We start from the raw sequence: 16,182 nt of genomic DNA, 5'->3' as shown, positions 1-16,182 counted from the left end.
CCTGCTCAGCCGTGCGCTTTCCATCCCCGGTAATCCTTCGATGTAATCTACCACCCATGCGGTACGGATGGTACCGCACATCCATTATCCCTTGTGCGCAAGGCAGTCTGAGAGTAGTCCCGCAACTTTAATAAATCATGCCAAAAGTGCGCTCAGAACTGTCTGAGACGAACGGTGGGGAGGATGCAAAGGGAGGATGCAGAAAAAAAAAACGATGAGAGTCCCCTCACCCCGCAACACCGCAACCCGTATGATAATAACAATAATAAGATAATCTTCTTAAGCGCAATATGGCATCGACGAATGGGACCACCGAGCAGGAAGCTCCTGGAACTCCTGAACTCACGCAGGGAAAGGGAAGCAAAGCGAAAGGGTCTCGTTTCGATCCCGCGTAACACGAACAAAAGAACAATCTTTCGCAGGCAAATATGTGGCGTTGCGAGTTTGCGGAAAATGCGCTTATAATGGGGGGTCCGATGGGATGTCGGCGTCGTCGTATAATGCCAACGGTGTGTGCCACCCGCTTACCCCTGCACCGTCAGCTAGCAGCCGTAGCAGTAGCGGAATCGAAAATGGAACCCGAGACATTGGTGTGCCTTTTACAAACCGGGTAAGCGCCGCATTTGCTGTGCTATCGATAAGAACAAGCAGCCGGGAAAGAGATGGGAATGGGATGCAAAGGATAGAGATTTTCGGGACGGTTCGATGGAACAGAATTTTACATACCGTATTATACTTCCTGTGCTGGTCTATCAGGTGACGTACGGAGAGTATGATGCAGCTGATCGATTTTTGCTCGCATCGAGAGACGGTAGGCCTTGCAAATGGCATCGTTTCGGTGTGTTCCGGTGTGGCAAGTTCGGTCTTCGAAAGGTGGCACATCGATGGAAATATAGCAAAGGCTGGACAAGGATTCCCGGTAGATGCAACAAAATAGAGTAAAGTTAGTAGTTAAATGATAGCCACATTTGAGCTATCATAGGCAAATTTGTACCGTTGAAATGAATTGCAGGTCCCCGAAATAATTTAAGTACATTTATATATTTATTTTTAATTTCTATAAAGCTATAGCGATATTTTATAAAACCTCCTGTGGTAGCCAAACACATTAGTTGCTTGTTCCTAACCAAAAAGGTGTAGTTAGAAACTAGAACAGTTCTGCTTTCATGAATATATTCCATTCAAGAAAGTTCAATAACAAATTAATTATCTATTAAAACTATCTATTTATTATTTACACAATAATTTATTATCTATTATGCTATTAGTGGGCTATTAAAACAAACTGTACAGATTTTATGGGCAATATTTCATAAAAACACTCGACTCGTTCATAAAACCATCACTGTAATCCCACAGGAATTGAAGCCGGATGCACCCTCCTTCCCAATTGTATGGACATTGCAAATTTCGTCACCTATATTGGACTATCTTCTGGGCTCGCGCCGTACTCACCGCTCTGGAACCATGTTTTCGAGCTTCGTCATATTTGTGCACTCGTAGTCGGAGAAATGACACAATCTCTTTCCCACCAGTGCCAATTCCAGCCGCACAAACATTAAATGTTTCTTCCCGTTTTCCCGTAACGGATTACGCACACAATGTTTCGAGATTTTGTTCCCTTTACCATACACCTGTACCTTATAGCCTGTAGTTTTGGAAAAGGTTTTCGTTTCTCTTTTCGCCTTTTTGCTCCATTTGATGTTCCACCTTTTACCCGGACAGCACACACTCACTCAAAACACTCAATTTACAAACGTGATGGATTTTTGATTGCGTTATCGTGGGATTCAAAATTCTACGAAATTCTTGCTAAAATCTCCCACACTAACACGGTATGCCGAAATGGAGACGGCGTGAAACGTAGAGGGGGTGGATTTTTTTTATCTCTCTGCAAGGGAAAAGTAAACCCTCGCTATCCTTCACAGCGAAGCTTCCCTTCATTGTGGCTGTGCAAAATTTTTGCAAGTCTTTACATGGGTGAAATCCCACACTGAATGGACGACTTTGCAAAAGCATCCCATTCCGGCAGGTGGTGTCGAGATTTACGCACTCTATTAAATCTCGTGAAGGTAATTTCGTTTCCACAACCGTAGTCTGGTGAGATTGTGATTGAAAATGATTTGAAAATAATCATGCTATTGTGCGCGACATTGTGACCGGTTTGCAGTTGCAGAGTGAGTCTAAAAATTTCTCAAGAGTTTAGACAGTGGATCACAACAGCAAGACATTTCTTTATATTTGCTACCTCACAACAAGATCATGGCGGTACATATTCTCTGCCAAGCCAATCAATACAGATTGGCACAGTTCTTTCAACGATTACGCATCGTTGCATATGTGCCTTGGATAATTGCAACCTTACCCTGATTCCTTTTTTCCACTCCAAATGCATTGTGTTGTGCCAGCAACACCATTTCCTAATACCCACATCAAGGACAACGCTGTAACAGTCATCGTTAAGACAAGCCCGACTTTTCTTCAAATCCCTGCCAATCGGCAGTGGCAAGCGATGGCTAGTGACAGAGCACGGCGATACATCGAAAGGAAAGTCCGTTCTTAATCACCACACAATGCACACATCTACTGCAACCTAGCTCCCCACACCGCCAATGCATTTGTGCAGCGGACAAAGGGCAATGCCTAATCACAACCGATTGTGGGACTTACCCGGTGCTAGGCTAGTGCCAGGTGTGAAGCCACAAATCCGCCTCCATATATTACCGAACGGAACGGCTTGGCGGTCGAAATGACGCTTCGTCATAAATCGATACGTGTATGCACCGGGGACGATATGTGTCACTATCAGCCAGTGCTTGCAAGGTGTGTTGGAGTGGCGTTTAAATGGAATAAAAATTATTGCAAGATTCCAAAAAACTTTAATCACAGCTCCATGATCGTCCCACCTCTCTGGTGCAGACCCTTTCGCTATCTGTGATGGTACGAGAACAACAGAGTGCGTTCAAGCTTTTAATCCGCTTTCGGATCTGGTGAAAAAGCGTGATACCGGTTCTGTAGTATACCGATTTTACAATCTAGCCTTCCCCCGTAATGAATTCCACTCACCCGCTGGTGGAATCGGAATTTTACCAGTCCTAGAGCTTGAGTGTTGTGTGCGGATCACGTCACGTCAGCCGATGGTATTTGGATTGTAAATCAACGATTTTCACTCCTAGTGGTGGCTACTTTTTGATTTCATTGTACTTTTTTGGAGATTCAATCGCACGACCGATTCACACGGCTAGACTAATTTTATTGATGACCAATTCTCCCTTGACTTTATGGACTGGCGGCTTGAACAGCGACGGTTTTACAGATTACGATAAAATCAGAAGGCATGATGAAGGTTGATAACGAAAATCGTGACCCGATACGATTGTGTAGCGCAATGAATGCAAACTTATTAGTAATTCATATGCTTTATGCTCACTTTATATCGGCTATCACCGTGGTTGAACAGAATTTTTATTTAAAAAAGTATTTTAAACCCCGTCTTCAAGAAATTTTAGTTTCAATGTATTGAACAACTTGCTAAGCAGCGTTTATTACCAAATAATATGTAATCCAGTTATGTGAGCCTTGAACATATACAGTGGAGCGCCGTTTATCCGGGCTTCTCGAGACTTGACCTATCCCGGATTTTATCACCAATTCCAATTAATTTTTGGAAAATTATCTCATTTCTTGATAAAAATAACCCAGTTCTAATTAACTCCATGTTTTTCCCATAAGAATTTTTGAAATTTGCTTGAATTATCGTGTCTTTTGTTATAACAATGTGCTCTTTTAACCGCTTTTTCAAATATCTTTGTCATAACGCAGTGTCGACAGCCGGATATAAGGTACCCGGATAAATGGCGCTCCACTGTAATTAAAATTACTAAGCACAGTATATACTATCTTGCCTAGCCTTTATTTCAGAAGAGTTTGAGCCCAACGATGATCTGAAACAATTATCATCATTTTCAGTAGTAAGAGAACAACTCTCATATACAACGCAACGATACAAGATAGACAGACAAAAAGAAAAAGAAAATCTATCACGTTCGACGACAGAATGTATCTATCTATAGTTAAAACATTTCAACCGAGTGTACATTGAATGAATCATTTTCGTATTATATTTCTTTAAAATACAGTTCAGTTGAAGTTTTTCAGTCTAGAGTCGGTGTAGTGTGATGCGCATTCTGACGTTGCGTTTCATGAATTTAAAAAATCCTTTCTTAACCTGTAAAGAGTACAAAATGGTTCAACAAAGTACTACTTGCATGCTCTCAAGACGAATGGTTCTTTTCACCGCTAAGAGTTAGTTAGTAGAGTCCCATTTATATGTATAATGGTGTAAATCTTACGGGCTAATGAGAACGAATCCCTATTATCTCCTCATTAAATTACATATTTTACACCAACTGTGACAGAATTTGATACCTATGCAGAGCAGAATTCAAGATCATGTAAGTTATGGGGAACAAACAACGTTCTCCTTTAAGAATCAATGCATTTTTATGATAACGATTTGATACTTTACAAGCAATTGTAGCTGGATTTTGATTTTTTCAGAAATGTGTGTCGATCACTATATTTTACTCTTCTTATCGTATCACATAAAAAGCTGAACTATGTGTACATGCGTGGCAATATAGCAACCCGATAACTAGTGTGAATAATGTCGTTCCCCTCCGAACCAAAAACTTTAAAACCAATTGTATAACTATTTACAATTTGCAACAAAATGCAACAAAAGCTTTTGCCATCATCTAAGTACATCACGTAGTAAAGTAACGCAACAAATTTACCCCAAAAAAGCCCATTCTCACCAACTCATGTGAATGTGTGGGATTTGTTTTGCTCCTAAATCCTCACCCCTTGGATGTAACTAAACTCAGCCAAAAACCAGTCACTGCACTTTGTCTACCACAAAAAGTATCATAAAACCCAACCCCTCTCCCCGGCATGACCCTCTCCCTCCTTTTTCCACCATCCCGTATGCGTTCCAACGGACCGGCGTCTGCATACCGGTTCGGGGAAATATCTCTAAAAGCATTCCCATTCTGGTGCCGTCCCCAATCCGATGGAATCGGGTTCGGGATCGGGCGTCCACGGAAGACGATCCAATGGAGCAATTCGACTGTGGCGTAGCGTGCCAGCTTCTTTTACGTTAAACGCACACACACACACACATACATACACGTATGTATGTGTACACCAACCCATCGCTCGAAAAAGGGTGGCCATGTTGTTTCCGTCATCGCTCTCGAGCTCCTCGAGTATGTATGTATGTACTGTGGTTAATCCGGACTAGGATGCTCCCACTCTCGACCCTTCCATTGCCCGCTAGCTTGGCAACCGTACACTCCTCCCCTGCCCGTGCGCATTGCTCCAGTCGGGACAGTGCAATGATTTCCACCATAAAGTCCTTCGCTTGCTCCGTGCACACTGGATTCTGGGTTCGTCTTTTTGGCTTCCCGCTGCGCTATGTACCGCTGTGTGACCCGGCGCCGGGCAGATAAGTTTAGATCCCAGCCGGGCATTACTAGTCCTTTGCCAACTGGCAAGTCTTGCTCTCAGATACAGCGGCGAGCGGCACTGTACAGCGAGGAGGGCTACGCTATGAATAAATAAACATCCTTCATGACTGCGAAACTGCCTCATCTTCGCAGGTTCTCTGGGCGTGACCAAGATGGCAGTGCTAGTAACTGCCGCGGGCAACATCTCTTGCGCCTGGATGCTCCCACTTGGAGGTTTTAGCCAACAGAGGAAAAGAGACCATCGCGCTACTGTTGGCCGTAGAATCACTTGTTGCGCCTGGCATGCGCCTTTCCCGATAGGACGAGCTTGGCTGGAGCGATATACTGTCGTTGGGTGGTAAGGGATGTACCGACGAAGCGAGGAGGTTTGCATTCACAATGACGTAGGCGTTGACGAGTGTGCGCAGTACTTGCAACTAAAAGGAGTCATCTTTGCTATTGGCTGCGGACAGCTAGGAGTATCCTTGCATGAGCCTTGTAGCAAGGAACCGTTCAGTTGACGTTTTGCTGTGTAGTGTAGAGGACGCAGGCCAACAGTTGTGACTAAAGTGAAGGTGGTGCCTTGTGTGGTGTCGTTACAACTTCTATGAGGATTATACATTGTGTGCAACAGTGTTGAATGCGTCAAAGCTCCTAACGGTTGGAAACAGTGTGGTTACGGGTTCAGCGAGAATTTATGTATGTAATGAAGTGAAACACTATCGTACCGCGGAACGATGAACAGCGTGGACATTTCCAACCAGAGCCAGGGAATCCTACTGCCTTCGTACAGTACCACACTCGACTATCTCCAGAAGCAATCGCACCAGCAGGACACACCGTCCGAAGTTACGGCGGTCAGCTCGCCACCAGTGAGCTACTTCCAACAGTTCTTGTATCCTACCGACGGCGATCCGACACCCACCGGTCGTACTCTGCTACCCCGTGGACGGGAGTTTCCCAGTCCGCTGGATCTTTCCTTACGCCCCACCAATGTTCCCATGACGCCACCCTCGACACCGTCTCCGCCGAGAAAGCGTTTAAAATCGTTCGACGAGTCCGCAGCCGTCATTCCGGCCACCGTACCACGTACGCTCGATAGCTGGAGAAGCAGCAGAAACCACTTCTCTGACACCGTTTGCATCGATGACAAACGATACTACGCCAACACGACGTTAAGCGAACGTGCGGATCGGACGGAAGCGTTCCAATACTTTGACGACAGTGCACGTTCGGTTCCGTTCAAGTATTCTTCCGTCGATGGTGGTGAAGCACCGGGCTCGAAAGAAGGTCCCGATAGGTCACGAGAAAAACCGGACGAGTTTATTGATGTTACTCGAGGTACCGAACGACACCCACAGCAGTTGGAAGTTGAGAATCTGACCGATCACGACGAACGATCGACGCGCGATAAGTCTGATTCCTCAAACATTGACGTGGAGTCGCTGGACAACGATGGTGAGGATAGTAAAGAATCGATCAACATTGTTGACAGCGAGGAGAAAGAGAACGACGAAGCGGCCGTGCTCAACGATGGTCAACGTTACTTTGCCGACGAGCGGCTTCACCTGCAAGCGATTGAAGGATTCGCGCGGCTGTTCGAGCGAAGCTTCCCATCGGCGAGCGGTTCGAAAAAGGCACCAACCATATCCGGCGGATCCGGTGCACGCAGTTCAGCGTCCAAAAGTGAGCGCCGCCGGACGAAGGCCCGCCGCCAAGGGGTGATCGACGAGGACAACACTAGCCCCGTATCGGGTACGATCATCCGCAAGCTCCAGGACGGGGAAGAGCTCGTGGTGCGAAAGGGCGATATCGATCCAGCGTTCAACGTGGTCGAGATCACGGACGAGGCGAAGGAGATCCTGTCCAAGATTGACAACAAGATCGGGTCCTATCTGTGCCAGCTGTGCCGTGCGCTGTACGACGATGCGTTCGGTTTGGCGCAGCACCGTTGCTCGCGCATCGTACACATCGAGTACCGGTGTTCCGAGTGTGACAAAGTGTTCAACTGTCCGGCCAATCTGGCATCGCACAAGCGCTGGCACAAACCGCGCGGAATGGCGACCGATGGAAGGAAGGGGGGCGGTACGAGGAATGCTACCGCCCGCCAGGAAGAACGTGCGGTCGAGGAGGAACCGATCGAAATACTCGACAACTCGAACGATAACCATCAGCATCAGCAGCCGGTGCCAGCAGGTGCTACTACTGCAGCGCCGGAAGAAGAATCGTATCCCTGTGGCCAGTGTGGGAAAACTTTTCGCAGGTACGTTCGGGATTATTTGCACACCAGCTTGTGGTTGTTTTGTGATTTGTTTTGTGTGTTTACTTGTTGTTTCGTTGTTGCAGGCAAAGCTATCTAAAGAAACACGCCGCCTCACACCAGATGGAACCAGCGTTGCTGCGTAACATGGATGTACGATCAACGGCACTGAACAGTAGCACCTTCTGTGGTCCCGCAGTCTCTTCCAGCTCCGCCACAACCGTCTCTTCCCTTGGTGCTCCATTCTCCACTGGTCATCATTTGTTGGCCGCGCCAGGGTCTGCTGGCGGAAGCTTTGCTGCCGCGTTCGACAAGCTGACGCGCCCACTGGCAGCACCGAGTTCCGTCGGCGCATCGGCTCTGTTTCCCTTTGCCGCCTGTTACGGTGGTATGGCCTCGCTGGCCAACGGGAGTGCTGGTGCCGTTGCTGGTGGAGCAAATGGTGGATCCATTGGTCCAAATGTTTCACCGTACAGTGAACTGGAAAAACGACGCTGGCAGTCACTCGGTGAGCTGTACCTGCAGCAAAGGGAACGGCTGTCCGCGTTCCAGTACGTCAGGCAGCATCAGTACGAGGATTACTTGAAATGGTGAGTAAACACTGTGTTTTGTTGGATCATTATGATGAAACACATTTATTATTTTACGCATTGGGAAGCAGTTTTTGCATCCAATTTATATGGAAATTGGAATGCGGTTTAATGAACACTTTTTTACGTTTCAAATAGCTGCCCTATCTTAGCCTGTTTTTTTATTGAATGATAAATGGAATTTTATGAATTTTAAACACACCTGTTCGAAATTTTTTGAACAAGTTGCTTCAAATCGCAATAGTATTGTCTAATAATGGTTTATTAAATCATCTATCTGATAAACTGCCCCTTTGAGCAGCACGGATTAACATACACTCATCTAAACAGTGTCTTACTGTCAATGTGTCTCATTGTATACATTGAAAACAATATATTTACACTTTAAATAACGTCAAAAAACATTTATAATCATGTTTGGGAAACGTAGATGCAATAAATTCGTTCTCGTTCTAATGGGTATTTTGCAACATTCGCTCGTAAAAGGGTTTAATTTCAGATCAATATAGTAGAAACTGATTTGCATCGTCACCAGGAAGCAAAAACACCGCTACCGTGGCTACAAGAAGTATCGCAAATATAAGCAATGCCGCTATGAGCGATAAGATCGTTACGCAAATAAAATATTTCTATTATAACTTTTTCGTGTGGCCCCAACCCATGTTTATATAGTCTCTATGCTAGATTATTGGATTTATGAATGTATTTAATACATTAATTTCGAATTCTTTGTCATCTACCTAATACTTTTATTTCCAATAAGTCATAGAATTTTGACTATTATGACACTTCTACTTATCCGGCGCTTCAACCGTTTTGCGGTCTTGGCCTGCCTCAGGAAGGTCCGAAACCGCTCGCGGTCTCGCGCCTTCGTCTGCCGTTATGGCAACTTGTGCAAAATAGCTTGCATATAAAGAGTTTTTTTGCATGACAGAAGATGTACAACACTTAAACGAACGAGAATCTTTCGTGTAACAAACGTTCGTGATGAACTCAAATCATTAATGAATGAGGAATTATGTCAATAAAACCCACAAATCCGTAGGATGTTGAATTTTATAAGAAAATGTCATGTTTTTACCATTTTTTAAATAAAATTTTTGTATTTTATCACTATTCCCGTAGAAGGAAAACAACATCTCAACAGTTTTGTGAATCTTAGGCGCCCCCAAGGCCACTAGCGCCTAAAATTTATATTCAACTATTGATCGATAGCTGTTATGTTACCAGATTCAAACTTTATCGACGCAATTATTTCAAAAGCGCTTGCGGTTACAATCAATTTACGTTCATCCTTTCGTCCATTACAGCTTTCATCCATTTCAGTTTGGCCGCGATAAAACCTGACCCAACATTCTGCGGCCAGTGCCACGGCTGGCCGCAGCACCTCTCTGGCCAACGACGCATTCCAATCAACTTCCTGTGACTGCAACAATAACATCAGCAGCAGCAGCACCACCACCACCGCCGTCGTCTTTACCACGTACATCTCACCAAACCGATCTTCATGCACCGATAGGTCCCACAGCGTCTAGCATGTCGTCCTCCACACAACCGGTGGGACCGATGGCAGAGCCTCCAAAAGATAACGAACCAGTGCATCTTAACCCACCGACCATCCCGGTATTAGCGTCTGTGTTTGGCACGGCGCAACAACACTCGGGAGCGGCCTCGGCTCAGCAATCCCATCAACTGGCGACATTTACCCCGGCCAGAAGCATTCTGCAACATATCCAGCAACAACCGACGGCATTTAGTGGCGAATGAGTACGCACGACTTAATGCGTGTTTCCGTTCGCTAGCATCTCCTTCTCCCCTCAGGATAAATCGTTACTAGCTAATATCTAGAGCCTAGAATATCTGTTTTGTAGTTTTAATATTTTTTTGAAAAATGCATGACATTGTGTCAACTTCCCAATTGTCTCTAAATTGACCGGATGCAACAACAATCTCCGGTCGGATCCCAAGAATCAAAGAATCTCCTATCAGCATTCATCGAAAGATGACGAATAAAGAGCAAATAAAAAACACATACAAAATATACAAAAACAAATCTTTTATACCAATCCCATATCTACTCAAAAGCACACACGCACACATACCCACACTGATTATCTCAATTCGTGTAACGATTCTAATCCAACGGCAATAAGCTTCTAATGCTGTCAAAGACAATCGCTTACCTTCCATCGACAGGATACACAGCCCCTGTGGTTTGTCGTTCAATTTCCGGTCAGCGAACGATCGGTTTGGTATTCCATAAGGAAACGTAAGAGGGAAAAGGTAATGATATCGATTTGTGATTGACATTTTCGTTGTTGACCAGTTGCGTATTCCTTGGAAGAAGGCGGTGAACCGACAACCAAACCCATCGGGGACAGGTCAACAGGATTCACTGTTTAGTAATTTGATTCGAACTGTTTTAGCCGTTTGTTTTATTCCGATTGCTCGTGTTCAGTTGCTTCCTGCGGGGAGCGGGAACGCGTTGTGCCTTTTTAGTCTGAGCAGTCTGACAGCGGGCAGGGAAAAGACTTTCGCCAAACTAGGGGAACCTACCGCGAGTGTCACCAAGAGAAATCAAATATTTACCGAACATTAGACGTCGCCTGGGGGACAAACAAAAAAGGTTTTTCCGGAAGGAATGCTTTGCGTGGTTACACGGTAGTGCCGAAGACGGAATAGGTCTTTGAATAACGGGCGGCAGGCCTTACTGCTTGGGTAAGTAACGTGGGAAGCTTGTTTCTTTTTCGTTTGATTTTTCTTTGCCACGAAGCACGAAGACGGGAGCGTGCGTGTGTGAACGGAAAGGGAAAATTGAATCACGTACAAATTGGCTTTTATAATGCATTTCCTATTCATTATATTTTCTTTCGGAAGCGTTCGGCAGAGTGTTGGAATGAAGTGGGGTGTTGATCAATATTGATACTTTGAGCAAGTCTTTTAGATGTTGAATCCTTTTGCGTAACTGTCAACAGTGACTGTCACAAATAAAATAAAATATAATTCATTTATCATTCGAATAGTTTAATGAGATGATGTAAAAATTGTTATTTTTTTTTTCTAAATGGTTATTTAAAATGATTTTTTGTGAGGTGTCAAAATGAAGACTTTTATGAGCAAAACTGGGTGGGTGACCTAAATGGATGACCAGAGGTCCCTATACCATGCAAGAAAGAAAAAAAGAAATTTCGAGTATGTATTTAACTATAAAAACAAGCTTGAAGATTTTTTTTTATTGATTGAAAAATATGTTTCAGCTTGTTTATTATGAAATATAACAAAAAAGTACTTCATTTGTAATATCGCGTTGATCGCATGATACAATCGGCAAGTCGTACGACCCAACATCATATTCGGTCAGGTGTCAAGCGCGGTATGAAACGAGCCTTCTATATGCAGAATTGGATATCCGGTTACGATCAATTTAGCAATGAATTAAGCCATTTAAGTAACATTTTGCCTAACATATTAGACACAAAGGCCGAGATTGGAGGGGATTATCATCGTTTCGTATTATATGGAATTAAAAATAATTAACGATGTTTTCGTTTGTTTGGAGTAAAATAGAAATTTCATATAAACTGAAAACTTTTGTTATTTTATATTAGCCAACTTCGTTTAATGCCGAAAAGGATCGAAATAACCTTTTTCTGTAGAAATGTTTACAATTTCAGGCATATGCAGTTTTCTGCTAGTCATAGGGGTAAACAAATTGGGTAAACATCAACAATTGTCACATCAAGCTGTTCAAGCCAAGAATTTGTAAATATTTAATACATAAACACGATCAATTTACGATTTTATGTTCATCCGTCATTTTTTATAGAAGAAATTAAATATTTCCCAGTTTAAACTTTGGATGACAATTAATTGTATCGCGTTTTATTTAAAAATTCTTCCATCAATACAAAAACAAATTCTTGGCTGGTGTGAAAAAGGACTACATGGATGATAAATGTTAAGCATATCACCGCAACTAATTCAGCGCACGGCCTTTCAATCACACTGCTGCAATCCAACAGCTTACGACAGATTCCACACGTCCGCGTTAAAAACTATGCCGTAATTTATTGGCTTACCTGAATATTGCATGAAGCGCGCAAATGGCACAACGGTCGAACGATTCTCACGAACCACGCTACTCAATCGATTGATGTTCCGCGGACGGTCTAGTATGTCTAGCGGAGGTCTAGTATGTGAAATGGGCACAATAGCCATATAAGCCCTTTCTGTCACAAACCTGTCACAAAGTTTGCGGTTTAGCGACTGTAGGGAACATCAACAACTGCAATAAAAAAAAGTCAACATTCACCCTCAACCACACTCCGCTAGACTGTCATTCCATTAAAATGACAGTCTTTACCACCTTGCATACCTTTCCAATTAAAGGTAGTACAGAAGGCAGCAACTGCAGTCCTGCCGCCTTTCCAGCACCCAATGAGCCATCGTTTGTGCATCGTTTGTTTTTTGAATATTTTACGAGCGTTGACATTGTGTTGTAATTTTTGCACAGTCCACTTTACCGTTCGATAGCTTGCCGCGTGCTAGTGGCTGTGACATCGCAGAGACGACACACGGAATTAAGTTCTTACTGTGCCGATGAATAGTTTATATCCCCGTGTTACAGCATGGTACGCGCGCGCGCGTACGAGTGCTGGGTGTGAGAGGCTTAATGACATCTTTGGCCAATGCCACGCCGCCAAACCTTCTCCCGCTCGACTACACGGACTCCCCGTTTGCTAATTACCAACCAGACCTTTGGTGAGGGAGTAAAACTTTCCCCCTAAAGCCAGCGGGATGCACCAGGGACCTTTGGATTGGTTCTGGTCGACCCAGAGCCGTTGCGGTGCATGGGTTGTCGCGACCGATTTGCATCCAGTAGCATAATTGGGGGGTGGACAGTACCCGTGTCAACCGTCAGGTGGTCCAAAGTACAACCCCTTTTGGCGAGCAGTTTCACGGAAAAGCTCGGCCAACTGGAAGACCGTACGGGACAGTGATTAACTTTGATAACTCTATCGGTGCATAAGTGCTGTGATTAGACGGATGGTTTGTTTGTTGTAGGTAGCCGTCTGTCAAAAGCCATGAAATGAACAGATTTTGCAAAAACTTGATGCCAGAGGGCAACAGAGATAAAAGAGTATATGTATGCAAAGTACTTTAATACTCTTTGGTGTTTACGTTCCTAAAGGGCGACTAGATGATCTTATTGATACATGATTTTTGATAGATGCTCTGACGATTTCGGAAAGATTCGATTGCCAATCTCGCTGCGATGGTCGAAAGCTTGCGTTCTAAACAGTTGGGATAGTATGCAGTAGTTTTTCATACTGTTGTGATTTTAATGCTTATTCGTTATGAACTCTTTCGACCGTTTATAACTTAGACGAAATTCTAATTGCTTTTTAACGATTAAAATTAATTTTTATAGAAAAATGTCTGCATAACGGTTAATTTGAAAATTCAATTTAACGGCACTACTGTTAGCGCCATCCATTTGTGAACGTTAGGTCAAACAGCGTCATCTATAAGCGAACGCTTTTAGCAACGCCATCTATACGTCGTTGCATTTCCAATTTTAAATTGAACGTTTTTAATCTCCAGTGGTTTCAGCTTGTTGAAATTGAGGAAAATGCATCATTTTATGATTATTTTAAAAATGTCAGTGTACAAATCATTCTTTCAAAGCCAACGAAGGTTTATGAAATGCAAAATTTAATATTAAATCTAATAATTAATGTTCGAATTTTACCAAAAAATTAGCCCAGAATTGAAAGGTGTAACAATAAACTCCACGACTTCTAAAAAGGCTGCAAGTGGAGTGGTACGAATGCCATTCGGATCGCACTTCATTGAAAATTGGCTATATGGTTGTCCCACCCAGTTGTTAAGGATATTTGAATGAGATAAAATAGTTGCCTTTTTTACTCCATTTGTCACTTTAACCCTATAAACGAAATATTTAAGTTTAGTAAGTTTTTTATAAAGCCCAAATGTACACCGTGTGTCGTTTAGGCCGAGTAGAAAGATTATGAATTAAGAATACGAAAAAGAAAAGCAAATTAAGTTCATTATATCCTCAGACTTCAATATTTTTTCTCGTATTGAACTGTTGTGATTACTGCTACTAACCATCATTTGCTTTCAATACTTTTCATCAATAATACTTTCACCATTATGTAAGTTTTAAACCGACACTTCTCCCTCTACGCGCCACGATGTATTGTTTTATGTGCGCTTTTCCATCCCACCATTACTTTACACATGCTTAGTGCAAACATGCAGCTGATTCACACAGTTTCGGCTCAAGAAGCTTAAATTCATACGCAGCATCCTGCCGTACCGGACGATAGCATTTAATCCCCCGAGGCTAAAAAAGCATACAAAGCATTTGAATTGTGAGCAAAAATTTGGATGAATTCCAACGCGCACCAATACGAATAGCACCGAGGGCTCTCAATTGCTGCTTCCCCGGATTCTAAAGGCCAAGGTCACTCCACACAAAAACACACTCACCAATACATGCTTGTTGGTTTCATTTCCACATATACACACACACACAGCCACACAGGGGCACACAATCGCGTGGAGCAAAGTAAAAATTGCAAATAAAAGCAACACGGAGGCTCCACAGCAAATGTCTTACCATTTTCTCCATTTCTCAAACCCCTTCTCCACCCTGTTGCAAGCGGAAAATGCCTCCATCCGTCTTCCACGGTGCTTTTACCAAGCGTCGCATCGGCGGCACCATAAAAACGTGCACAGAAGCAGCAAGATCTTTGCGCGTTTTCTTCGCTTTTCCTCGTTGGCGAGGACTGCGGAAAATGGGAATAAATAAGAGCAACACAAAAACAAAGTTAGCGGTCCGTTCTTCACGGCCAGGGTCACAAACAAGGCATGGCCACTTCAATCGATCCCATCGGGTCGACTGCATTGTCGAAGCCATTGTGCACGAAAAGATGGAATGAAGCATAAACTGCCAGCACAACGTGGCGGCTTGTCCGCGGCACAAGCCCTCATTTTTTGTTTACCCATTTTTTATCTTTATTTTGAAGATAAGGCAAACGATCGAATGTGTTTCGGTACAGCGATATAACAACCAAAGGCAAACAAAGAGTATCCATGTTCGCAAAACGCATTACTTCTAACACGTTACAACTACATAACGAACCAAGCTGTATTTATACAATTGTTTGCTTACTTATCGATACGAGTGTGTTCCACCTCACCCCTGGCTCTCCCCAGGTCTGTACCAATACACATGACTCAAACGCATGCGTCCATCGATGGAAAGTGTTCATCTGCAAGCGAAATTTTCCACCGCCCCGCTAATGCGTGTGGTGCTCAAGTTCAGAGGCCCGTGAACCAGGGGAGGTAATATTTCAAAACATAAACAAACTTACTGAGCGAACGATTATGTGTTCGTACACTTCTCAAACTTATCAGGCTTTTGGAAGTCTGAGTCATTCAATGTCAGTTAAATGTTAAGCAAACTCGACGGGGATGACACAGTGCGGTAAATGATTAATTTCTTCCTAGCTGCATCATCATTTGTCGCGTGTTACATTTACTTGGCAGAGTGGTAGTGGTGTGCTCTCCATGCCAATGAAGGTGTGTTTCTTTTTGCGTTTTTTTAAACTAGTTTCCTTTAGTGGGAAAGCAAGGATTCGATCCATTCGTGAAGATAATTGCTGTCCCTATCGTACTGCCCATTTAGGGAAGGTGTTGGATCAATAGTTTCGTGTTAGAACCACAAGAACCTTCAGCGAACGTGTGTTACGTACAAGGGACGGAGTTTCAATGCGTTAAACGAGCTACAAAACAT

At 43.6% G+C, this 16,182-nt stretch overlaps 1 protein-coding gene across 1 annotated transcript; it reads left to right on the top strand.

The window, feature by feature from the left end:
* The first annotated feature begins 5,878 nt into the window (after positions 1–5,878).
* LOC120953058 (uncharacterized) lies at positions 5,879–11,316 on the top strand. The gene is made up of 3 exons (XM_040372734.2): positions 5,879–7,770; positions 7,854–8,357; positions 9,668–11,316. Exons 1-3 carry the CDS (start codon positions 6,245–6,247, stop codon positions 9,702–9,704), a joined length of 2,067 nt encoding a protein of 688 aa, XP_040228668.2. The 5' UTR covers positions 5,879–6,244; the 3' UTR covers positions 9,705–11,316.
* The last annotated feature ends 4,866 nt before the right edge of the window (positions 11,317–16,182 follow it).

Source organism: Anopheles coluzzii, chromosome 2 (genome assembly GCF_943734685.1).
Source record: "Anopheles coluzzii chromosome 2, AcolN3, whole genome shotgun sequence".
NCBI classification, from domain to species: domain Eukaryota; kingdom Metazoa; phylum Arthropoda; class Insecta; order Diptera; family Culicidae; genus Anopheles; species Anopheles coluzzii.
The sequence above is the reverse complement of the archived record's forward strand: the minus strand, read 5'-3'. Positions and strand labels throughout refer to the sequence as shown.